Source organism: Eulemur rufifrons, chromosome 7 (genome assembly GCF_041146395.1).
Source record: "Eulemur rufifrons isolate Redbay chromosome 7, OSU_ERuf_1, whole genome shotgun sequence".
NCBI lineage: Eukaryota > Metazoa > Chordata > Mammalia > Primates > Lemuridae > Eulemur > Eulemur rufifrons.
In genome coordinates, this window is record NC_090989.1 from 260,648,263 (window position 1) to 260,674,892 (window position 26,630).

The 26,630-nt window shown below is 43.4% G+C and overlaps 1 protein-coding gene across 1 annotated transcript in view; it reads right to left on the reverse strand.

The window, feature by feature from the left end:
* Window positions 1-25,386, reverse strand: part of ABCA1 (ATP binding cassette subfamily A member 1) — a 128,391-nt gene extending 103,005 nt beyond the window's left edge. Inside the window, exons 1-2 of the mRNA XM_069476646.1 lie at window positions 25,155-25,386; window positions 4,847-5,004 (exon numbers count right to left, since the gene is read on the reverse strand). Of these exons, the coding sequence (XP_069332747.1) occupies window positions 4,847-4,912 (66 nt within the window). The 5' untranslated portion in view covers window positions 4,913-5,004; window positions 25,155-25,386. The remainder of the gene's footprint in view (window positions 1-4,846; window positions 5,005-25,154) is intronic.
* Between the last annotated feature and the right edge of the window lie 1,244 nt (window positions 25,387-26,630).

Genomic DNA, 26,630 nt, shown 5'->3' on the forward strand with positions numbered 1-26,630 from the left:
AAGTTCCCTCAGTGCCAAGAACCACAAGACTGACCCTCATGACTGTGGCCCACCTACTTCAGCAACTCCTTCTGCACGTAAAATAAAATTCCACTGCCCTTCCCCAGATGCAAGGCCCCACATGATCTGGCCCTTTCACTCCCACCTTTTCCCCAGACAGTTGTCATCCACTCCACCAGTGCCACTGGATTCGAGAAGTTCCTGGACCCAGGAACATGCACTCCAGTCTCTGCCTGGAATGGATGGTCCCGATCTCTGAGCCTCTGATCTTCTGCTAGCTCACTGCTGCTTGAACTTCAGGGCTCTCAGCTTAAACGTCATGACCCGCCATTCTAAATGAAGTCCAGATCCACATTTTCTAGGATCTAACACAGTACTATGGTATGTCTGGTTTTTTCTCCATCACAGTGTACGATGATATTTCACTTAGGTGGTGATGTGTTTCGTATCTGCTTCCCTCACTGAACTGCAAGCTCTCTGAGGGCAGGGATCACATCAGTCTGGTTCACCACTATCTGCCCAGCACACCATCCCACAAGTAACAGATGTTCAGTAAATCTTCACCCACATGAAATATCAAATGGCTATTTGCTTTCACTTTCTTCATTTTTATAGAAGGGAAAACTAAAGTTCAGGAGAAAAGAGTTTTCCTAGGCCACTGAGGTGCACGGTGCCAAGCCAAGCTTGGAATCATAACTATTTCTGCCAGCCCGGGACTAAGGAAAGAAAAGGAATGTGTCAGGTGAAACTGGAAGTGGGGAAGGGATGCAGAGAGGTTCCATCTACCCTGCAAAATTCTCTAAATGCTAATAAATAAGGAGTTTTGATTTTTTTCATAGCTTATTTCTTATCCTTAAAGAATATTCAAATAGTGGTACTCTAATTTATGCAAAAATTATAATTAGCTATTTTCCCAGCCACATGGCTAGGCAGATCTATTTGAGAAAATGAATGGCAAAGGCAAAAGAAAAGGGGCCATATGGCCACCCTCACTTTGTCCCATCTGTTCCACAGGGACCTTGGCCTCTGGCCCAGCCTAAAACCAGAGGAGGATCCCGAAAACTCTGAAGTCCCTCCCCTTTACTGTCCCCAGCCCTGTTTGTGTTGAGTGCATACCACCCACACAAGTTAACTGTTACTTTGGACCCAAACTGAGCTTTGCACCCCAACTTTCGCAACTCAATTCAATGTATTCTTTGCCCAACAGAAACAGTGGAAAACTAACTCATAGGGGCTGATGGGCCCCATGAGTCTGCACAAAGGGGGCCCAGGAGAAGGGTCCCTCAGAGTCACCAGCAGACAAGGACACAGAGTGAAAGGTCAAATGCTGTCTTTCAACACAGTTGCTCCAGGATGGCTCAGCCCTGGGCTTTTACATAGTCTTCCTCAGCTCCCTGGCAGCAGCATACAGGCTTTTACATATTCTTTCTATTCTTCCCAGAGCAGGAGAGCCTCCTCAAGACCTGCAAACTAATGGCCCATTAACACATTTAACACTCACTCACTCAGCACATTATTAAGCATTTCCCAGGTGCCAGGCTCTGTGCTGGGCTCTGGGGCCAAGTATTTACACTCTAGGATCTCAGGAGAAGGGACACAAGCAATGAATTTCCATGCACCGTGGGCAACTCCTTCCCCTACCTAATGGGTGGGGCTGGTTCTGGCACCAAAACCCTTAACAGGTTCCAATGCCTAAACAATACAGTGGAGAAATCTAAGCCAAGTGAACTGGGAAGTAGCTACCAGTCAGAACTTAAGCATCAATGAGATAAAACCTTTCGTGCAGTTAAAGCAAAGCCTGCTAAACAGGGCCCGCACCTGGAGATCTGGTCTAGTGCTACTTTCATGAGTGACCCACTCTGGACCCCTGTGCCCCTCTGAACCCCAGTTCCGTCAACTATACAAGGGGCAGGCCAGATCTTTCCAACCCTGACAATCTAAGTAAGCATCAGTGACCTGAAATAAACCACCTTTCTTTCTGATTCAGCTAAGTACACTTCTGTTAGAAATCGGAAAGTGACGTAACAAAAACAGGCTAGCAGCCGCAGTATAGCATCTAAAAGAGCACTTTTGTATCAGGGTGTTGTGTCCCTACTTCCCTTCTTCAACTCTGCTCCAAGGATCCAAGTTGCCTTTGGCTAAGCCCGCCTATCTCTCTAATCCTAACACCTTTAAACCCATAAGCAAGATTAAGCAAGAAGCAAGAAGCTCAAGACTAGTGGAGACTGGCCCAGTATAAATGACCCAACCCCACATCCTGTGCCAGGACACTGTGCTCCCGATTCCTTCCCTGAGTAAGCATGGAAAAGCTCTTTCCTGCGATTTCCTCCACCTCCAAGCTGGGCATTGTCGTGCAGCTGCAAAGAATTTGGGAGAGGGAAGAAATGTCACTGTTATAGGATGGAACAGCACCTGGCCTAAGTCTCCAAGATCTCAGCCTCTTGTCCCAGCTGGCTTGCTGGGTGCATGACGTTGGAGAAATGCCTTCCCTGATTTTTGCCTCTGCTTTCTCATCTGTAAAATACAAAGTTTGAACTGGACCACCCCTGAGCTCCCCTCTCCATACCGTCAAGATGGTATGATTCTTTCCACTACTCACTACTGGACACACAGCACGGCCAAACCATGGCAGAGACACTTTCCCACCAAGTGGGCCACTGCTACCAAGCTGAGAAGGGGCAGGGGACCTGGACCACACAGTAGCTAGGAAATGAGGATAAGGATGACCACAGAAGACTGGGGAACACCAAGACTTGAGAACAACCGTGGGAAGCAGGGGAAAGGCAAGGAAGAAGTCAGAATCTTCAAGATTTGAGATGAAGGATAGCAAAAATAATGATGCAAGGCAATCTGACATAGTAATTTAGAGTACCAACTCCGGAGTCAGATTGTCTGGATTTGAACCTTTCCGTGCTCCTTACTAGCAGTGTGGACCTCAGACAAATTATGTAACCTCTCTGTGCATCAAGTTCCCCAGGCATAACATGAGGAAATAGCAGTACGTCATGTCATGGGGGCCTTAAAAAGAATGATCCAGTTAATAATGCCTAATAACTTACTGCCTGGAACATGGAAGCTCATTCTAAGTGTCTGCTTTTATTACATCACTATAACATCATGTATTATATTTTACCATTAATATTACTAAAACAAATAGGATCCATAGATTTGAGTCCCGGCTCTCTCACTTGTGACCTTAGAATATAGGTTGCTCATTTATAACATGAGAGGCTGAACAAAATCAGTGTTTGTCAAACTAGATAGAATCTTTATACATACTGTTGAGGGATTATATCTGAGTCCTCTATGAGAATTTTAAACATTTTGCGTTTTCATTGCAACGGTCATCTAAACAAATTTTAATTAGCATATCTGGATTTTCTGAATGCTTACTTTAGAATCGAGTTCTGGCACAAGATTTCAAAGCCCAAGTTTCTATTTGTGTTTGTGATTATGTTGGCACCAGTATAATTGTAGCAGGCTAATGAGGACGGAACAGATGCAGCCTTGATTTATGAATGACGAGACTGGACCAAATGAAAGCCAAATGGCACCAAATGAAGGTAGTTTAAGTAGAAAAATGGACGGCGAATTGAATCATTAGCACGTAGCAATATATACTGGCTAAGCTGAAAAGGATCAGCCTACAGCATTCACTACCTTAGTCACCTTGCAACTTATAATTTGGTTTCAGCTAACCAATGTCAGCTGTCTCACCACATTTACGGTGTTAATTTGAATTGTATTGATTTTGCAATTTTGTTTGCATTTAATTTGTAAATATGTATGGTCATATAGCTGTATAATAGCCTATAAAGGGTTTATATATAGTTTTACATATGTGTGTATTTAAGTAACATTATAATAAAAAGAAATTTAGTGAACACAAGGGTAACCTTGCCATTTTTGTTCTTTTAAAGAAAATCCAAGTATTATTCTAGTTTGAGGAAGATTGAATTAAATTCTCTCCAAATTCCCTTATAGCTCTTGGAGTTTCAGAAAACTGATCATTTAGGTTACAGACGTGTTGAACTTCATTAAGGCAGACAAGTAAGGATGCAGGCTTAGAATTCAGGAAAAAAAAAAAAAAAAGGCAGGACAGGAAAAGCATTTAGAAATGAACTACAGAGAGGAGCAGCTAAACCCAGAGATGGTATGTCTAAGGAAATGTGCAGCATGTTCAGAGAGAGAGAAGCAAACAGCTGATATCTGACCTTCAGGGAGTTCACCCTGCCTCACAGCCCTTATATCCTTCTGTGGAAAAATGCCATTTCCCTTTGTATTAAAGATGATCTTCTCTGGATTACCCAAAGCATTACTGGCCCATCTGAGAAGTGAATGGCTTAGAACCTTCCACAGAAATAAAACAAGCCTCGGTTGTTATATTCCTCCAGGCCCAGAGTCAAAGCCGTAAGGAGCAAGTCCAGACTGACACGGAGAGATCCAGGCCTTGATCTCTAAGAGCCAGGCCATCAACTCACTTCACCCACAGCTCCCAGAAACACAGGAGCCCATTAGGTGCTTCTGCAGAGCCAGGTGGCTGCCAGGGCTGCAGCAAAAGGAAAAAGGAGGGTGGTCAGAGCAATTCTGCGCCAGGTTCCAGAGATCAGAACTCATGTCTGGCACCAGCACAAGCCAAAGCTAACTTTTCTGCCTGGCTGTAGATCTGCCCTCTATGATAAGCCACTGGGTCCTAAAAGGACCACACAGTCCCGTGTCCATGAGAGCCAGATGTATTCAACCCCAGTGTGAAAACCAAGAGAGACCCCTCCCTCCTCCAACCCCCAACTCAAAACCATGGAGAAAATCATGGGAGAACCCCCACCCCAGAGAAACCCGGGCTTACTGTTTGTCTTCTTCTGAAAGTGAGGTTCTTCCACAGCAGCAACCTCAGCTGGGGCCAACAAGCCATGTCACCTCAGCCGGCACCCACAGCGTGTGGCTCGGGAGCCCTGGAAGGCAGTGGCCAGAGCTCACAGCAGGGACACTGTGGCTGGTCATTAACTGAAAGATAAAGCAAGAGGGAGATAGCTGTCAGTTATTACTGCAAAGCCATACGCCAATGAGGGCTGTTGCTCCAGCCTCTCACCTGAGCCCTCCAACACCCAGGTCTGCGTCATGACTGCTCCTCAATGGCTCATGAGTTCCCGAATTCCAGCCTCTGGGTGTACTGGCAAACAGAGCTTTGAGAGGTTTTCTGGCAGCAGCCTGGGAGCTGATCATTAGGGTCCTAATCATTTTTGCTCCATGGATGTGATCATTTGGGAATGAAAATGCACTTACAAAAACAGAGCAATCATTCTTAGGTAGCCAAAACGCGGAGGATGGAAATGACACATTGGAATTCCAGAGACCTGCCTGTCTTCCCTAACAAAGTGCCTCCCCTTCCATAAAATGTCAGCAGCATTTGTAAATTTTGCCTCAAGCCTAGAATGACTTCTGCTATTCCCTGAAATGCGCTGCAGACTAAATTTTCATCATGTTGCAAAGTGGGGACCTTCAAATGATAAATGGCACCATTGATAAAGCAGTTTCCCCATGTGGAGAGCCACAGCATGCCTTAGATGACTGTGAGTAAACACCAAGGAAACGCCACGGACACCTGGCTCTCAGGTGATGACGACAACCCTAGTGCTGTGTCTCTGTGGAAAGAAAACAACATCCCACGGAGAAACAAGTCTGCTAAGGCCGGCTCAGCACGTCGTCTGTGAAACAGACGCGCTCCCACGGTTGGGACATATGCACACTTCTGGCTGTGCTCCGCCTGCGCCGGAACACACAACCCACTACTCCTTGTCAGGTGCCACACGTGCCTCCTTGGAGGACTTTTTGCTATGCTGGAGCAAGAAGGGGTTCTCATGAACAGGGATACAACATTTCATGTTTCCCAGCTGCCCACCTAAGAGCTGTACTTATTTAATGCTGGAATAGCCCCAAGTAGTTATAGTAAAGTTAAAGCTGGGGAGGGGGTAGAAAATGGAAAGAGGAAGAAGGGAGGATACACAGGTGAAAGTTAGGCTCTGTTGGCACTTGATAGTCACCGTCATGAACCCTCTGCAGAAACCAGAAACTAGCTTTACTTATAAAATGGCTCAGTTAATCACTGCGGACTCTAGTGGAGTAGGCATAGGTGAGACACTAGGCATGAGAAACAAACAGCAGAAGGAGTTAAGAAGGTATTATAGTAACCACTGATGGATACAAAACCAAGTTCTGAACTACAAACCTGTGAGTTCAATGAGATCTTACCGCAAAGGTCAACCTCTAGTAGGACAGTATCATTTTGTCCCCCACCCCATGAGGACTTGGATTTAAAACTTCTAGAAAAGAAAAGAGATTGGAGGGAATTCGCAGTGTCTGACAAGAAGGGATGGCCTTCAATTATGTATTCTAATTCATTCACTGACAATTCAGTAAATCAGGAACTCCCCTAAAACATTCACGCCTTAGGACCTATTTCTTTTCTTTATCATTTGCTCAGCAAACCTCTTAAAGAACACAGACCCCCAAAGTTTCTCACTCCAAAAAGAGGAAGAGTTAAACTGGCACTGTATCAGTTCGTGGAAAGCCGACAACTGGCATCACAGCACTGACAGCTAGAATAGCATTGTGAAACACATGCTTGTAATCCTAAATTGTTTTGTCAGGGGCTTAGGATAGGGCTTGCATTCCGGAAACACTGAAATAAATAATTAGCTAGATTTTTCACATACAAAAGCTGCTCTCCAGGGATCACTTAGTTGATTTAGAAGCTACATGAATGCTTTCAGATCCCCAAGGTAACACTGAGGAGGCTGGAATTATTAATAAAAAAGGAAACAAGCAGAAAGAGCTCAGACATGAATTAGCCCCAGATCCCCAACCATGTGCCCTTGGCCGAGGCTTTATGCTCTCTGAGCACCAATTTCCTCATTATAGAATGAGGATGACAATGCCTACTTTGCATGATGTTCTAAGGATTAAATGATATAATATAAACAAGTCCCCCACACAATCCGTAGCATAATGTGAGTCTGAGTTCCCTTCCTCCTGCATATCTTTCTTCATTCTATCGGTACCCTCTAGCAAAGAAATGGTTATATCCTGGTCAAACAGGACATTCCATTATTTCTAGAAAAGGCATTGTGGGTTTCTGAAAAGGTGGGAGGGGAAAGCAGGAAGGATAACATCTGAATAGCCTAGTGTTGGAATGCCTGGGGCCAAACCCAAGTACAGAATTGCCTCCCCTAATCCCTGAGTGGAAAAGCTCAGAGGAAGAGAAGACATACCTCCACACAACATTCATGAGAAGAGAAGAGAAAGGCCAGGAGGAGGTTTCTTGGAGAATATCTTCCTAAAAGTAGAGTTTCTGGGTCTCCAAAAATGGGTTTTGAGCCAGGCACCCCCCAGGAAACACACAGAGAATATTAGCAAGTAGCACAGAGCAGTCATAGAAAGTTCTTCTTTGGCTTTGCTGGGTGCAAACAGGCAAGCTGTCTACCCCAATTTCTCCCACCCACCTTCGCATCGCCCTGGCCTCCTGCACAATCCACTCCCCCACCTCAGAACACAGTGATCAATGCTGAGAGCTCTCCACCCCAAAGAGGAGGGTTTGGCAATGCCTGAGCCCTTCTGCTCAGGTAACTGAAGCCAAAGGGACATTTCCACATCAGTTTTTCAAGGAAGTGAACAAACAAACCAAATCCAAAAAAAGATTTAGGAAAAAAAAAAAAAAAAAAAAAAAAAAACAGTACTATGTACCAGATTTCTCAATGTTTCAAAGCGTAGCACACTCACTTCTGCCCTCATACATATTTCCAGCTACTGGCTGCAAAGGATCCCATTTCCCAATCATCACCAGTCAACAGACCACTCTCTTCCTGCTCCTGGATGACCACGACTGCCTCTTCTGTGGCCTCCATGCCTCCAGTCTTGCCCCTCTCCCCTCCACTTGCCACAGAGCACCCAAAGTTATTTGACTAAACCAAATACCTGATGATGCCATTCCCCCACTTAAAAACTTCTGCCAGCTCCCTACCGCCCTAAGGAGAGAGTCCAGTCCTCACCAAGGTTTACCTGGCCTCCCCACTGGGACTCCAGCCTACTCTCTTGCCACTCCCCACCTGCCTAAGCAATGCCCTGGAGGAGAACTTACAGGCTCTGAATGTGCTGCACTTGTCTCCTACCACTGGGACTTCACTGGCATGTTCCCTTGTCCTAAAACACTCCTCAACCTTAGGTCTCCACTTAGCTGTCAGGTCCCTGGGAGTCCTTTCCTGATCACCTCCCCTGCACTGACATGTGAGTTAGGAGCTCTTCCTAGGTGCTCCCAGGGCAGACCCTGCTTTTCCTTGTAGGGTTTCTCCCACCTTCTGCATCAGGGCAGGGACCATTCCTGTTTGCTTCATTGCTGTTGTCCCTGGTATGCAAAACTGTCCTGGCTTGTAGTAAGCACTCAGGGGACATTTGCTTAATTAATTAGCTAGAGATAGACATGAGAAATAGGGTGTCGGAAAGCAAGGGTGGTGGCACTCCTGGGCCTGTGGTAACTGATTTCTCAAGCTTGATTAATTGATTTAGGCAAACTCCCCAGAGAGGGCTCTGTGTTCAGCAGGCATCCACCACACACTCCAGAGGGCCACAAAGGACTGCTGAACTTCCTACGTGACTCCTGGGCCATCCCAGAAAATGTGATTGAATCTAAGTCCACCTCCCATCGATACCAGGTTTAGCTAAGGACTGAGTAGCCCTCCTAGAGCCAGCAGGCCATGAAATCTGCTTTCTGCCAATCCTCATGCCAGAGTCCTGGGGCATTCTCTCTGGGTCTCGGCATATCTCACCCAGGTGAATCGACCCTTGCCAAAATTCGATAATCTCCACATCCCAACCTTGTCTGTACTTGTACAGTATGAGGCTGGTAACAGTAACTGATCAAATCTCTGATCAATTTTCCTTAGTTCCACTTCAAATGCCACTGATATTTTAAAGTTATTCATATCTATAGAATACAACAGACTGCTAACATATACCCTTCCCAAATAAGCAAAAATGCTCCAGTTGCAGAAAAATGCAAATTAAAACCACAATGAGATATCACTACACATCCACTAAATTAAAAAGGGCTGGTGAGTATGTGATGCCACTGGAACTCAATACACTGATTGTGGGAATGTACAAATTAAGAGCCACTTTGGAAAGCAGTTTGGCAATTTCTGGAAAAGTTATACACATACTTATGATATGGCCCAGCCATCTCTTCCGAGGTATTTACCCAAAAGAAATGAGAGCCTATGTCTACACAAAGATCTATATGTGAATGTTCATAGAAGCCTCATATAGAATAGCCAAAAACTGGAAACAACCCAAATGCACATCACCTGGTGAATAAATTCAAATGAAATACGACTTAGCAATAGAAAGGAACCAACTACTGATACATGCAACATGGATGAATCTCAAAAGCCTTATGCTAAGGGAAATAAGCCAGACACAAAAGACTACATACTGTATGATTCCATTTATGTGACATTCTGGGAAAGATGACACAGAAGGGACATAAGTCAGTGCAGGGCTTGCCAGTGGTCATGGGTGGGGGAGAGGACAGACTACAGAGCAACATGGAAATAATCTATATCAGGGTAGTTACACACATGTATACATTTGTCAAAACTCACCAAACTGTATATTTTTTGAAAGGGTAAATTTTACTATATGTAAATTCTACATCAATAAATCTGACACATATAAAAAAATCTGCCTTCTATTATAATAATCAACATATACCACAAGTCAAATTATTCCCTGGAAGGCCCAAGAACTACATAGTATAAAGCCTGATTACAGTGTGAACCCCTCAGAAGGGGAATAATAAGTAGACACTCATCATCACTTATTAATTCCACAGACAAGTGCAGCCTTAACTCTGCAAGGCTCCCATGAGCCACAACAAATATTTATTAAGGGACTATCACGTACCAGGTGCTGTTTCAGACCCTGGAGATTCCGCGGTGAACAAGAGACAAAGTTCCCAGGTTCCTGGGTGTCTGTTCTAGCAGAGGTGGAAAACAGACAAACAGCAGTGGGTTGCTAAAGCAGTGGGTGGTAGGAGTAAGGAAGAATAAGGCAGATTAAGGGGAAAGAGAGTAACAGGAAGGAAGTCACTCCTTTCTGATGAAGCAGCTTTAGGACAGTGAAGTGAGAGAGTGGACCATATGCTACCCACAAAGGGCTCACTTAAGTGACAGCTGGGATTATAAATTCTTTTCACTTTTCCCTAAACCAAAACCTGGAATGCCAGGAAGACTCAATAGCGCTGGCAAAAGAAAATATATATATATGGGTTCAAAGGAAGCTAGGTGGAGAGGGGAAAATAATGACCCTAGTCAGCACCTACCACCTGCTCCCCACCCCTTGCTCGTCAAAACATTGTGCCCCTTTGAACCTGACATGTACGTTTCAAAGACAGATGAGAGAACAGAACTAAAAGGAAGAGAGGAGGAGAAGACATGCCAAAAAGACAAGATAAGATGATTTTTTTCCTTTTGGCACAGCCAAAAGAAAAACAGGAACTCCTTTCCGTGACAGCCCTCTACCCTTCTACAGCTTTAAATCTGTTTACAGAAACGTAGTGAGGGAAAAAGTGCACACATTTGCACGGCTACTAGAAACTGTTCGCCTGTGCACTAATGAAAGGGCAGGCCAGTCTTCTTCCTTCCTGCAAGAACACTGTCAGCACGTGAGCTTTAGGGCTGGGCTCCCAGCTAAGGGCGAGAGTCAGCCCACATGCCTCAGCCAGGGCATGTTCCAGAAGAGGATGGTTTCCAAGCAGAGACCCCACAAGATGCCACGTCTCACTGAGACAGAGAAGTTGGCCCCTCTGGGCAAGAAAGGCCAGTCTTTCACAAGGCCATGCTCCATTTGATTGTTGTATTAGTAGCTAGAGTCCCATGGGAGACCCACTTCCACCACACCCCTGCTGCAATCTTAGAGAAGCCAAGGCCCCAGAAAGCAAGTCACTTGCCTAGAGTTAGAGCAGGCCCCCAGGTTTCTCAAGAAATAACTTTTTCAACAGCAGTTACATGCTCCTTTCCCACTAACCAATTTCTCGTATGATTCTGTTTGTTCTTCTGAACACATTTCTCTTACTAGTTCTATCCAATGAGTTCCCATACCCAGAATGGGCAGTCAGCAACTAATTTTCACCCTTCAAAACCAGTGTTTATAGGACAGCTATTTCTCTAAACTTAAAATAAATAAACTTCTTTCTTACATTAAAAAAATGAAAGAAGTCTGCGTGCGTGTGTGTGTGTGTGTGCTGCTTTGTTAGATAAATGTCCACAGTTACCAGAAGTGAGATGGAAGTCAAAATTTCTGATAACAGCTATCAGTATCTCTCTTGATGAAATTGCTTCTAGATGTCTTTTCCTTAATTGAAGCATAATGGACGAATAAAAATTACATATATATTCACAGTATCCTAGATGTCTTATATCACTAAATGGCTAGGCAGTAAACTGCAAAGCAGGAGGTAGACTTAACTATATCAGAAATGAACTGAAAATGTTTTGGTGCTAAGGCTCAACTGATTGCCTATTCATGAGATGCTGATGCAAATGCAAGCATCACAGAGGTGACTCACGTGTCTCATCTCCAGAGAGATGCGCAGGGTCCTGTAGTGTTAGGATGTGAAACTTATAACCCCAACCGAGCATTGTCGCTTTGGAAAGGGTCTGTTCTCCCATTGCCTCTCTGAGCATGTGTCACTGGATCAGTAGCAACAATGAGGGAAAAGCCTCAAGAGGTTACTAAAGGCCAGAAAGACCTGGCTGCACCCATGACTGAAGACAGCACGTGGCTGCTGCGGGAGTGGGAGGGGATTTTGAGTCATCCTGTGATTTCTCCCAGGCTGACCCATCAGTTTTATGAAGCCTGAAGCTAATCTGACTGCCTGGGTTGAACTTTTCTGGCCTCCAGGTGCTACTGGGTTCTCTATCGTTAAACATATCCTTGCTAGTGTCCCCTAAATTGCACCCCCTCACTCTCCCCAGCAATCCCACAGACTGCAACCCCAGTGAAACTTCCCTTAGTTAGAAAGTCTCGCAAAAGGCTCACAGGCTACTACTCAGCCACCCCTGAAACTGTGTTCCTAAACCGTAACATCTTAATATTGAAATTTGAGAAGACAAAAGGGTGTAAAAAATCCTCTGGAATAAAAGTCAAGGATGAAATGAAGTCATTCTATCAGTCCTGAAGAATTCTGGCATTCTAAAAGAGGCTCTGCTATCACACTGCTCATTTAAAAATATACAGACCCATTGAATTTTATCAATTCCAACCATCTGTAACTTGAGGGGAGTTTTTTTTTAAAAGTGCCAAATGCATCATACATACTTGATTATTAGTAACAATAAGATTATACACATAACTGAGTATCCCTCTTTCACCCTGGAATACATATCCACTTTCCCAGATAAAATTATTTGCTAATAGTTAATTTTCAAAATGAGAGCTATGAAATGAATACATTAAAAAAAAATGAAAGAAGTCTGTGAATTCCATACAAATCTGTACTGAGCCTTTGAGAAGCATTATTTCCTCACATTGTCAACAATTCTATTTTAAAGGAGATCCTAAAGGTTTAAATCTATTTCCATCATGTCACTAATACTTGGATAACCAAAGATCCTACTTAACACCCTTAACATTGCAGTTGCCACTAGCTAAATGGTCTCAGGACTTCTGAAACTCTCAACAGCCAGGATTTCTGAAAGCAGACCTGTCCTGTACCCAAGTCCTTGTTTCATCCCTGTGGAATTATGGAGAAATTCTAACAAAATGTTACAGAAGGCCCCCTTTTCCCTGCTGATGTCCGCTAAGCAAACACAGAGCAACCTTCAAAAGAAGACTTCAGCAAACAATATGACTATTTGCCTTTTCCCTGATGGGGGGTATACAGAACATAGGAAAAAGAAAAGATATCAGTCTGTCAACATTATATGTCATAGAAAAAAAAAATCACATTTTTTCAACCACAATCATAATGCCAAAATAAAAAGAACCTGAAAAGAAGGGACTATTGAATTCATAAACACCCTGAACTACAGAAGCACAAGCAAGACTCCAACAGCAATCTTTTATTTGCAGAAAAACTTGATTGGATAATGTTCCCTGTTGTTATAGGAGGGGTTTCCAAGAGAATTTTAGGAAAAATGGTTTAGTGACTATGTCAGCAGAAATGTTTTTTTTTTTTTTCTTTTTCTTTTTTTTGCTTACAACTCTGAAGGATCAACGTCTTCAGATGTTTAACTTTCTCCCAGCCTAAAGAGTTTATATTTATAAAAGTGCTCAAAGGATCTGGGGGACAAACAAACTCAAACTGTCTTTCCTTTCCTTTGTGCCTATTCTACTGTGCAGCAAACTCCCAAATCCTTAACTCCTTTGTTTTCCTGAATTAACTGGCCAGTAGGAAGAAGGGAGATTTTGGAGTCAGAGAAAGCTGGGTTTGAATTCTAACTCTGCTGCTCACCAGCTCTGAGACCCTGGGGACTCGGAGCCCCTCTAACCTCTCCATAAAAGAGAGCTGATAACGTATGTAAAACATTTATCCAGTTCCTGGAACAAAGTAAGTACACAGTAGCCATTATAATGATTATTGCTGCCAACTTCATAGAGTAAAGCTTTCACCAAGGGTGGGGCACAGAGTGGGTAGTTTATTAAAGCAATCTCTCTGCTCTCTTTGTCCACAGATGATACTATTTCCCTCAAGGGCCTTTCCAGAGCAAAGTGGAGCTCTCTCCAGCGTCCAGCTCACTGGAAGAGGTGAAAGAGTTGCTCCAGTATCCCAGTGCCACTTCTGACCATTGTTTTACCAAGGGGTCCCCACCAATCACTTAACTATTCTCTCCACAGTCCCACGCAAGTCGGCTCCTATTTCCACACTGCCACCTTCCTACAAGTCTTCAGTCCCTGGCTCAGTTTTCCTCTCTGCTCCCATTTCCTCCAGCCTCTTCGTCATTACGTATTGGAAATCTGGGCCTTATAATTCCTCCATCTTTTCAGCTCTACCTACAATCTTCCTTAGTGTGCCAATTCATCAGGTGGCCCCTGCTAAACTGTAAGCTATGCACCGCAAGCTACTATGTCCCAATATCTCCTTATTCTCCACCACTGAGCCCGGGATGACCCGGTGCTCCATAAACATTTGCAGAATGAAGGCCTCTGAAATAAAACCTCAGCCATAGTTAAATATGGTTAATGCAGATTCACTAAAGTAACAAATCAGAAATTTCACTGACAGTAAAGGTTCGAGTAGCCCAAAACCATGACAAAACTTCCAGCTGTGTTCACAGAAACACAAGTTCAAATGTGAGTGCATCTAATGTGATGTTCCTAAAAGCCTCTCTAATTTGTTGGAAAGGACATTCAAATTCATTAACTGCATATGACCAAGAGAGAATGTGCAACTGAGTTTCAGAACCCCTGTAAACATGCCAGCCAACAAGGACACTTTCCCTAGGCGCCTAACCCAGAATACAACACTGTCAGCGTCGATCCAGAGCTCTGAACTCTAAACCCACAGGCTCAAGTCACGAACTCACCCAATGAAGCCTATCAACAAGCCCTGGATACAATTTTTCCACCTTAACACTTTATTCCCCTTACTTTTGCCAAACCAAGTTATCCAATCTCCAGGCTCTTGTCCAGTTTCAGATCGGAGAGTATGTGACCGACACCAGCAGCCTTCTGCAGAACATCCTTTCACCAGCCAGCTCTTGAGGCAATCCTATGTCATGTGTCCGAGACACCTCTGTTTTTGCAGCCCAGTGAAGGCCAGCTAACTAGGTAAGTGAGAATTTAATCAGGGTTCCAGGACAGGCACAGAGGCACAGGGTTTAAGCTTGCCATGCAAATCTTATAACTGAACTCCTTCTCTAGAATAACCAAAACAAACCATTTTGCTGGATGCCTCACTAAATTAAGTGAAGAAAGAGGAATAAGATCACAAGTTTAAATCCACATACTTGTGATTCTGAAAAACAAAAACTTAAGAGTGTTAGTTAGCCTTTTTAGAAAAATATTGGCAAACTGAACTCTATTATTTGAGGTCTGGGGGGATCTTACCAAAGGAAACAGACCTGTCATTATTCCAATATATCAAGAGGCTGGGTATTCCTTATACAAAGTGCTACTGTCATTAAGATTTTCACTAATAAAATATTCTGTGTGCCAAAGAAAAAGGTGCTCAAAGAAAAATGGGACTAAATTATTGGGTGGCATTTCTGCTAGCCTCCGTTTTTCAACTTAATAAAATTCACACAATACAATCCCCCCAAGCAATGCTGTGCTAAGTCTCTATAACAGGTGAGAGCCACCGGCCCCAAATGGAGCCTATGCCCTGCTCCTCTCTGCAGGCTCCAGGGACACATCCACTACCCTTAATGCAAGGCACTGGAACCAAGTGTCAGACAACCCTCCATCTGCTCCACAGAGGGGAAAGCCATGCTGTGATCACGTGAAATGTGACTGGAGTTGTAAACTGGAAAATGGCACTAGTTCCACTAAATTTGCAAATCCTGAAGCAGGGCTGAGAACTGAATAAACAATACTTGACCAAAGGCTTTATCTTGAACTCAAGGTCCTTACTACAATTAACATAATCGTTAAAATAAAAGTTAAAAACCAAACAACCCTGCCTTGAAGAATCAAAATCAATTCTAACCAGCCAAAGTTAGCACCAAGGTTTTATCCTTTTGCATAAAGAAACAGTCTATAGGAAACTCTCAACGTTCAAGATTTCTGTAGAGATTTCTTTCTGATTCAAACTTACAACCAAAGAGCAATTTTTATTAGTGAGAAAAATATTCCAATTGAAAAACCCTTTTAAGATTCAAATTGGATCAACAGATAGGATAAATAAATGAGGCCAGTCCAATATTTAAGGATTCAGTGTCCCTTTCAAGCTGAAAAGGATAGACTTTTAGAGACACAATTTCTTTTTTTCTCTCCTCTAAAAGATACTGTAAAGATTACCTCAAATTATGGTACCGTAGAAAAAGCCTGAATTAAAGAAGTGACAAAGATGACTTTCTGAACCTAAGAAAACTGCCTGGGGCTTGGGTATTGGGTAGCCATGGAAAATACATCCGAAAGAGCATGAGAAACCGTAACTAGACCCCAACATCAAAAATATGTTGCTATTCCTCGCACGGTGCTGGCAGGAGTGCAAACTGGTACACTTTGACAACGAATACGAAAGTGCTACAGGAGGACAGAGAGACACATTCCTTAAAGGTTCTGGGAAAGGTAGCAAAGGAGAAATTCAGCCAGGTGAAAAAAGCCCAAACCCTGGGTCAGAAGGACTCGGATTTGAATCCCTAGTTCTGCCATTAGCCAAATATGGGAACCACAAACAAGTTATTTAACTTTTCTCTGTGCCAGGTGCATCATCTGAAAAATGGGGTCAATAATAGTCAACCTCAATATTTCCTCAAATATGGGAGAGTTAGATAAGATGAATTTAAAGTGGCATTCAAAGGATTTTGGACAAGCACAGTATTAAACACTGAATCACATAATGAGAAGATTTTGTTCTTTTCTGCACATTTTTAGCCTTTGTACAATTTTTATTGCATTAAGGAGAAAGTCGCTGTTTAGTCTTCTCTTTGACACCTCTTTAAACACTTGTTCATTTCCGTTTTTAACAAAGTGAGAGCAAGTCTCAGGGAAGTAGGGAGGGTCTTTGGGAAGCAAGAGTTAAAGACAGACTGTAATATAACAAACTATTGTCAACTATAGTTGCCCCATTGTACCAGTGAACATCAGAACTACTTCCTTCTATTAAACAGAATTACCCCTTCACCAACATCTCTTCATTACCCCATCCCACCACCTTTACCAATCTCTAGTAGCCACCATTCTAGTCACTACTTTCATTATATTTCAGAATAGCTAGAAGTTTTCAAATGCTCCCAACATAAAGCAATGGTGAATGTTTTAGGTGAATCTTGTCCCAGTTACCCTGATTTGATCATTGTATGTTGTATGCTTGTATCAAGATGTAACATGTAATCCATGAATATATACAATTATGTATCAATAAAAAAATTTTTAAAAAAGACAGACTGCAACAAAAATAATTTGTTTTCACTCTAAGTACTTTTAAAATTACCTTCTGTTTATGATAACTGATACTGGTTTTCAATTTATAGGACTAATATAAAGTTAAGTTTTAAGAATATACTGATGATCACAAAAATGTAAATCAATTTAAATAACTTGAGCTAGCTGAACTGCTGCGTCTCTATAGGGTTCCGGGGAAGACTACATGACATAACGCATAGGGAGCCCGAGGCCATGCTGTGCCCCATGACCCGTGGTCTGCCTGATGGGTAAAATTTCAGCAGGTGAGGAATGTAAGTAGAGGGTACATTGTAAACAAAGGCAAACATGAAAGATGATGTAAGATTCCAGAACAGTGAGGAGCCAAATAATAGCAGGAAGGGGTTCTTAGAGTAGAAGTCAGAGAAGAGATGGAAATCTATAGATGGAGATTCACTTAACAGCTACTGAGCCATACTGTGTGTCAATCACTCTGATGAGAAAACCAGGTATAGTTCCTTCAAGTATACCTCTTCCAATCCAGGACAAAGCTGTCAAAATAGATCAGAGTCTTACTTCAAAGAGTCTTGAGTGCCAACCAAAAGAGATCATAATGGCTGGCAGATCCTTAAAGTCTTTTGACATTTGTTCAGCACCTACTGCTTACATGGCACGTGGTGTTTATTTGCTGAACAAATGATTTCAGTTTAAGAGCAGTATTTGCATATTAGCAGATTTAAATTAAAAGATATATACATAGTTGTTGTTGTTAATAGTATATCTCCCTCTACCTTCCCTCTCACAATACCAGAGATCAGCCTAAGCCCAGCTAGGGTAAACCCTGCCATCTCCAAGGCCTTGCATCTGGGTGTGAAGAAGGGTCTGCAGGTCAGTCTACGCTCATCAGTCTGGGCCTTCCCTTTCTCTCTGCCTTCCCAGGGAAAGCTTCTGCTTGCATCAGCATTGCCTTTATGTCAATCTTGGATCATCTAAATACCAAATCCAATTGATTTCAAGCTGCCATTCCCCAAGGACTTGTTTCTTCAAGAAAAAAAGCTTGGTTTGATTCTTGGCAAAAACAATTTTTCTCAACCTGGCACGCTATTAGATTTTTGCAAAGCAAGAGTGAACAGGAGGGGATATAACACCCAAACATCTTCACAGCAGCTACTCCCCGTTCCCCACTCCTGACCAGAAACCTACTGCTCCTTTTTGTCCTTTCTTCTTCCTTCCAGTCCTTATCTGTTATGGTCTCTGAAACAGCAAATTCAGGACAATGCTTTAGAAAGCTTTATGTCTACCCCAGTGAGGGTCTTCCTAGATATTTTAAGATATCCTTATGAGTCCAGTTCTCTCCCTAGGATGGGCACTGGTGTTCCTTTCTTGAGAGTTGAATGAGTCCTAGGAGTTGATGAGCTTTTCTTTTGACCACATACGGACTCCACTGTAAGAATCAAAGTGTATATCTAAAATGAAGAAGTCCAGGATGGAGAGTTCAAATGAACATTTTATTTCAGACAGATTTTTCAAATGGTGAGTGAGAGACAAGAACAGTATCTCACTTAACATGTTTGCTCTATTTGAAAATTACTGAATTGAACCAACTCCTCCTTCCTTTGCATTTCAAATGAGAATCCTTTTCCGGTTCTATGATTCACATCTTCAACCACCCGAGATAGATAAATAGGAAATTTCAACAGCTTTCTCCCCTCTACCTTCCTCTCCTCCCACGATCTTCCTTTCTTCCACCATCACTCTGATCAGGAATGCCTGATACACTCTCTGGATGTTTCTCCCCTGCCTCTCACAATCCACATGGTATGTCATACTATGCTCAGCACATCCCTCAGACCTTATCTCTGCGTGGCTCTAATCAAAGGATCACCCTTTCTCCTAAACACAGACCCTAGAGTTAGAGGACATAAAAGTTTGAAAAGCTCTTTAAAAGTCACATTTTATAGACCAATAACCTAAATCTCAGAAAAGTAAAAGGACTTGTCCAAGGTCACATGGCTCCTTACGGGTTTGTGGGCATTCATGAACACTCTGTAATTATACGTCAAATTTGGAGTATATGAGCCCATGTTTATTTTTTCTGAAGAGAGAATGTATAGCTTTCAACATATCCTCAAGAAAGTCAATAATCCTCTCCCCCAAAATGATAACCACTGATAATCATATGCATATGTGAAAAGAATTTGAACTAAAATCTAATTGTTCCAAGTCAGAATAGTAATATGCTGCAGTCTCCAACTCCCAGGCTGCGGCCTGGTAAGCCCGGTACCATCTGTGGCCTGTTAGGAACCGGGCCACACATTGCCACCTGAGCTCCAGTGCTGCCTCCCCCAGCCCCCAACCCATCCATGGAAAAATTGTTTTCCATGAAACCAGTCCCTGGTGCCAAAAAGGTTAGGAACCACTGGTGATATGAATTAGTGATCTCGTGTAAGAGTAACTGTCATTGTCATCATCTATTTTTTGCATATCTGGGACATTAATGCAAGTGACATGGGATAAAAACAATTTGAAGTGGAAGTAAACTAAAAATCAAAGTTTTAAAATCACTGAAAACATTAGAATGAAATAAATAGCACTATATGCCAATCTCTATATTATATGCTTCATATTACACACAAGACAAATACCTCTTTTACAGATGAGGAAACTGAGGGAAAGAGAAATTTGGCAACTTGCCTAATGCCAAATATCCATTAGTGACAGGACCAGAATTCCAATAGATGTTCATTTGACTCTGATATTCATGTTCTTTTTCACTCATATTTGCACCAACACTTCAAGATGTCCTAATACTAATATGTTCTATTTACTTATTTAGGAAAAACTAAATAAATACTCTAAAGATAACCTCAAGGCAGTCTTTTATAAATGGAGGAACTACTAGAAAATTCTTCCTAAATACCAGTTATCACAAAACATCTTGACTTCAAGACTAGCCAAGACAAAATGCTTTAACTTCCAAGTGCTTCTTGGAAGTTGGATTTGGCATAGAAAACACTGCAGAATTTTAAACAAACACACATACACACAGACACACACACACAGGGACACACACAAAAGAATAGATTCAATGCATATAAGGTTATTTTGTTTTTTAAAAAAATGCTTAAATTTATAAATTACTTAGTTATCTCATTCTTACTAATAAAAATAAATTAATGTACAACTCAAAGTCTCCTTGAATGTGAAATGTCACAGACTAAAGCATTTTCTCAAAGCACAGCTGCCTCAAAAGCGGAAATGAAACAGAATTGTTTGTTCCACAAAATGTGATCTGGCCTAAATAATAAAGTATGCACTAAAAATTCTCAATCTATCATAAACCTAGCCTTAACTACAGTTATTTCTCATATAATTCTATTTCTAATGTTTTTCCATGATTACCCCTCATCTTAAGTAAAGTAGTCTTTTAGAAGACAGGAAGCAAACATGAAGTTCCCACTCTCCTTGTGGGATTTGTTCAAGTCAGCATTTATTAAACCCCTTCTACATTAAAGGGGATGAATTAAAGCCTAGGGAGAATGAATCAAAGACTTCCCTCTAGAGAAGCATAGGCTCAAGAGGAAGACAAATAAATGTTAATTAGTATAAAAAACAAAATTAAATACATGGCATGAAGAGTGCTGTAATCCAAGTCTTACGGGAATGAAAGGGAGATAATTATTTTTAACTCAGTGTTGGGAGGGAGGAGTGTATGCAGGAGAGCTTCATGAGGAGGGGAGCATTTAAATCATATCTTAAAGCAGGTTTGCAAAAGCTAGAGAATTTTTAACCAAAGTTTTTTTCCCCCCCAAATGGAAAAGGACAGGATTTCAAACTTTATTTTGTTTTAGGAACCAAACCTGATGTCCTTTCATTGTTAGAATAAATACTCTTTGCTTTAACACAGTTTATGGTCTCAACAGAATGCAGAGTAACTGAAGGCCCTATCTGAAAACAATTTAGCTAAGATTTTCACTGTCTGGCTTCATGTATTTCTGAAATGCACCTCTCTATGTAAGAGGTACAGTCTTATAATGTACCATCTATGGAGACTACCTATTCAAGGAACTATTTTCAGGTGAATATACTCAAATGAAATGAGAGAAACACTTTTTGCCTTTTGCTAGTATTTCATTGATCAAATCTTTGATATTTTGATGAAGTATATACCCTGAGGCTGGTAAACTCAGGGAAGCCAAACTGCCTGGGACGCAACTCCACTATTTACAAACTCCATAACCATTTCCCTGTCTATACCTTGGTTTCCCCATCTATAAAGATAGTAATAGCACCCATCTCAGATAGTTCTTATGAGAATGCACTGAGTTTTTACATGTAAAATGCTTAAAACTATGTCCAACATGTGGTAAGGCAACAGTAAATATAATTATTATTACCAAAAGGTGTTTTCTAAGAGTTTATTTCTAATTTGCTACACCAATTAATAAGAAAAGCAGTTTCTCATCCTACTTCCCTTTCACAAAGCAGACTCTGAAACTGTATTTATTTTCAGAGAAATATACCTAAAGAAAAGGCTAAATTTGACTTCTAGACAGTAACAGCAATAACAGAGAAAAAGCTTATTTCAAAAGGTCTGTAACACAATTAAGGATAGGACAAGCAAGAATCATATTATATTATAACCAATAACAAAATTCACCCAAGTTAGGATTTACAGCTAAACAGTTCCCTTCTCTTTTTCTTTTGTTCCTATACTTTCACAGCCAAAAATTTCCATTCCGTTTCCTACAGATCACACAGGAAAACATTTTGAAATCACAAATCTACTCACAAATATTTGACGAAAGCAATAGTATAGTTTTCATTTTAAACCAAGTGAAAAAAGTAGAGATGAGTAAATTTTATTGTCTGTTCTTTCCATGATGTTGCAATCCCTACGCAACCAAGGTCTCAACAAGCTAAAGAGAATTTGGCTGGCCTACTCAAACCAACAAGGGAAATATGATACTGGCTGTAGATTCTGATAAGGACTATAGCAGATAAATATATGGAACATAGTGAGCATCCTTGGAAAGCTCCCTGTCTGCAGCAGCTGAAATGTACCAGCTCATTGCTTAGTGTGAGAGTTAAGGAGCTCTGGAGCTTACTCGCTGGGTTCAAATCTCAGCTCTGCCACTTGTAAGGTGTATGGTCAGGGACAAATCAGTTAGCCTTTCAGTTCCTTAATTTGTAAAATATGGATAATAAATGAGTTTTCTGTGAAGATTAAATTAGTATTTGAAAGGGATTTAGAACAATACTTGGCACATAGTGCTACATAAGTGTTTATTAAACATTGCAATAATTTTGGCCACTCACGGTTATTTCCACACGCAGATGTGAAGATGGTCTCAGTTTTTACAGTAGGCTCTCTCCCAGAATAGTTAAATAAAACAAGCGTGCAGAATGATTTTTCAAAATCTGATGCTGGAGTACCTGACCATCAGGAGTATTATTAATTGTATAGTAAATAAAAATGTGTTTGTGACCAGGAACGGTGGCTAACACCTGTAATCCTAGCACTCTGGGAGGCTGAGGCTAGAGGATTGCTTGAGCTCAGGAGTTCGAGACCAGCCTGAGCAAGAGTGAGACCCCCAACTCCACTAAAAATAGAAAAATTAGCCAGGCATCGTGATGAGCACCTGTAGTCCCAGCTACTTGGGAGACTGAGGCCAGAGGATCACTTGAGCTCAGGAGTATGAGGTTGCAGGGAGCTACGATGATGCCACCGCACTCTACTTGGGGTGACAGAGTAAGACTCTGTCTCAAAAAAAAAAAAAAAAGGAAACTGAACCCTCCTCCTCACTTCCCCCTTCATATTAAAATATATATATAAAGAAAAAAATCAAAATGTATTTAGATTTAAGGGTATTGTAGAAATGCAAAAACCACATGTATTTTAGTATATTCTAGATATCCAAAAGGTTGATAATTTAAGAGACTAAGGCAATGTCCATTTAACTATTTTAACAAAGATCTTACTTTGCAGTCACTAAGAACATACCTGAGCATCCTTGATTTATGGGAGAGATTTCCCTGCCCCCCCAAAAAAATTCAAATGAAAAAATATTCTAACTTCTCTCTATACATGGCAAGTACTACAGAAGATTAGAAAAAGCTGAATTGCTGAGTTTCATTCAGTTTCATTCATTTTTAATAATGCTTGCATTGGGACTTACTTGAGCAGAGTTTGAAAACAACCAAGCCCTGAACACTCTTTTCCAATCCTAGATTCACGCATTGTTTCACAGGAACTATAAATATTGTCTAAGTCAAAATATGTCCAGGGTTCATTATAGGCCTGTATTTGGATATCAACAGAAATACTTACAAGGGTTGAGATTTCAAACGCTCATCTGCAGAGGAGGCAACATGTCACAGGTGTCCACATCACAGTCAGATATGTCATTCTGGAACACCATGCTGGTGTTTCCAGAGGGACTCATGAATTACTCTGACTACAGCAGCAATTCTTGTCCCTTAAATGAACTGTGGCCTTCATGAAAGCTGGAAACCCTCTCCCCTGGTCCCTCTGATTCTACTGCTTGCTCTCAAGTAGACACTGATTCGCTCTGTGTACCCAATGTTTTCCCAAAAATCCCTATCATGAATTATTTTAATGGTTTATGGGAGCACTTGAGAAACAGGCTGACGATGGCACTTTGTACTTGAAAATTATTACACTATCTGTAGAGGTTCTACTCAGGAATATTCTCCATGCTTCCACACTTTATTCAATTTGGGAGAAGTTTCCCAAGAAAATGAAAGAATACAAAGCCTCCATTATTTTTGTGTAGGTATGAGAAAAATAGGCTGAAATAGAAGGGGAGATGAGAAATTAAGTACTTTTTTAGTTTGCGTTTAAGTTTTGTTTGAAAAGATTAGCACCGGGCAACGCCCTGAGAACCTTTTGTAATTTGGCAATGGCCTGGGAGTCGGGAAACAGGCTAACAAAAAACAGCCAGACAGGCTTTAGCCTGAACTCCCAGGGTTTCTCTCTCCCCAGTCTGCAACCACCAGGTCTTCACCGGATTCACAGTCGCAATCGCCAGCAACGAAGCCTTGCAGAGCCCGGCCCCAGTCCCACCACGAGGCCGATTCCTAGGTCACCCGGCCAGGAGGCGCTGCGGGCCAGTCTCCGGGGGCCACCCACAGCCCGCGCCCAGCTCCCCCGCCCTCCCGGCAGAGCCCGGCCCCGCCGCGGAGCTCTGAGTTCTGCACCGCCCGCCGGGGTTACTCTCGGTCAAGCTGCTGCACCACCTTGCCCCAGCTTCCCCATCCGTGCTCTGCCCGAAGCTGTCCCAAGAGACAAGCAGCAAAGGGCAGGAGGATGCGGGGTGGAATGGACACCCCTGCTCCGGGTCTCCGCAGGCTCTCCAAGTCTTCTGTTTCTACAAGAACCAAAAACTCGTCCCCCGGCTGCTCCAGGGTCATCAGCTGCGGTGAGCAGATGCAGACCATAGGCAGGACCCCCAGGTCAAACAAAGCCCAAGGCCTCTAGCAAGCAATAGCACAACAGACCCGGTCTGGGACACCTCCTACTCGAGTTTGGGGGGAACAGGGATGCTCCGCTCTAGTCCCGGGGGCGCCCGGAGCCGATTCCCCAGATCAGAGCCCAACTCAGACCGGCTTCTTAAGAACGGAGTGCAGACTGAGAGCTGGCATTTGTTCCGGTGGGCGCCGGCCGACCCGCCGTTTCCAGCCGGCTCAAGCTCTTCCTAACAAAGGGAAACGCTCCACGCCGGACCTGCCTCTCTCTCCACCCGGCAGCAGCGCCCTCAGCACGCCCGGGAACCCCCGACCTCACTGCGCCGGAGGTCTGCGCGCGGGTCTCCACGCCCAGAGATGCTCCCCAGGCTCCACGACTAGGCGAGCCCCGAGAGCAGCAGCGCCGCGACCCCGGGTCGCCAGAGCTCCTCCTAGGACCTCCTCTCCCCATTTACGCCGCCCCCACCCCCCACTGGCGCTGCAAGAGGTGGGGATGTGGGGGTCCCGACCAAAGTGCCCAAAACAAGGCTTCCCAAATGTCCCTCAACCCCGAAACAAAACAATAACCAAGTCACTGGAGAGCCTCTTACCTGATTTCCACTTTTGTGATTGAGTCTCTTTCCCCTACCTCTTGACAAACCCTTCCCGAGAAGGGGAGGGAAAAAAGTGAGAGAAAAAAGCAGGGAGCAAAGCGCCCCGAGAAATTGGCCCTGGCGGCGTGGGCCCTGCGGCGCCCCCTTGTCCTGCCCACCCACGCCCGGGGAGAGAGGTGTCGACCCGGCTCGGCGGGTCCCGGCCCCACTCAGTCTCTCTCGGAATTACGGGTTTTGCCGAGACTAGTTCCTTTTATAGATTCGGCTGCACTGAGCGCAGGGGTTACTATCGGTCAGAGCCTGTTCTCTCCCTCCTCCCCCGCCCCCTTCCCGGCCTCTGTTTATGTAGTTCAGTCACTCAGCAGAAAGCACGTGGAGCCGCGGCCCGCCCCTTAAACGGGCGACGTCCGGCCGCTCCCGGCGGGGCGGGGGGCTGGGAGCTGGACAGGAGGTGGGGTGCGGCGGGCGTCGCCGGGTCTGCGGTCTGCGCCCCCTGCCCCCGCCGCGGCCTGCCAGGAAACGCCGGGCTTGGGGCTGCGCCCGGGACCCCAGTCCTCCTTCCAGGCAGCCAAAGGCACTACTGCAAATCACTTTATCTAAACTCGCGCCTTCTGCAATTTTTTTTTTTCCCACTGTTTGTTTACTCAGTGGGAGGCAAACGGGGGAGAGTTTTCCAGGCTGAAGCCCCTCAGGACGCCAACCCTTTTGTCTTTTTTTCCTTTCAAAGACCTAGGGTGGGGGGAAGGTGAACAGTCCCCTCAATAACGGGCTGTTTTTGTTCCCCACCACTAACCTAGAGATTCCCAGCCTGGACCCCCAGGTCCCTCAGAGGACAGGTGAACATCTTGCTCCTTCGCTTCATAAATTGGGAAGAGGGAGGCCGTACACAAACAAACAACAAACAGAACAATGTGGACTGGCCCCTCCTCTTTGTTTTTCATCATATTGGTCAGCATCCCTGTGATAAATGCGCAGGGCTTGTATTTTAGTTTGTATAGATTTGTAAAGTGCACCTAGAGAATCGCAGTGGTGTAAAATTATAAAACCACTCTGCTTCTTCAGCTTCTCCCCTTGGCTTCGGCTTTGGCAGTCAGGACCAAGACCTCCCAAAATAGTTGAGGGGCAGAGGCAAGAGTACAAATGGAGGCCCACAAACCAGATGTCTAAATATTTAGGTCTTAAATCAAGCCAATGTAAAATGAATGTTTCCTACCTTGACAAAGATACCTTTGTAACCTTGAAGGGCAGGTTCACGGACTCCTCACAGCTGGACCTGGGTTTTGGCAAGAAGGTGGAGTGAGAGAGCTGCCCCCAGCCCCCTTCTCTTCAGATCTCCAACTCCATCCTATTCCAGAACTTCCACTGCCCGCATATGGACCCCCAGCTGGACGAGCCCCCTCCACACTACAGTCAATAGGCCACCTCTGGGCCACAACTCAAGCCCAGGTACACACATCAGTGGTCTTGTCAACA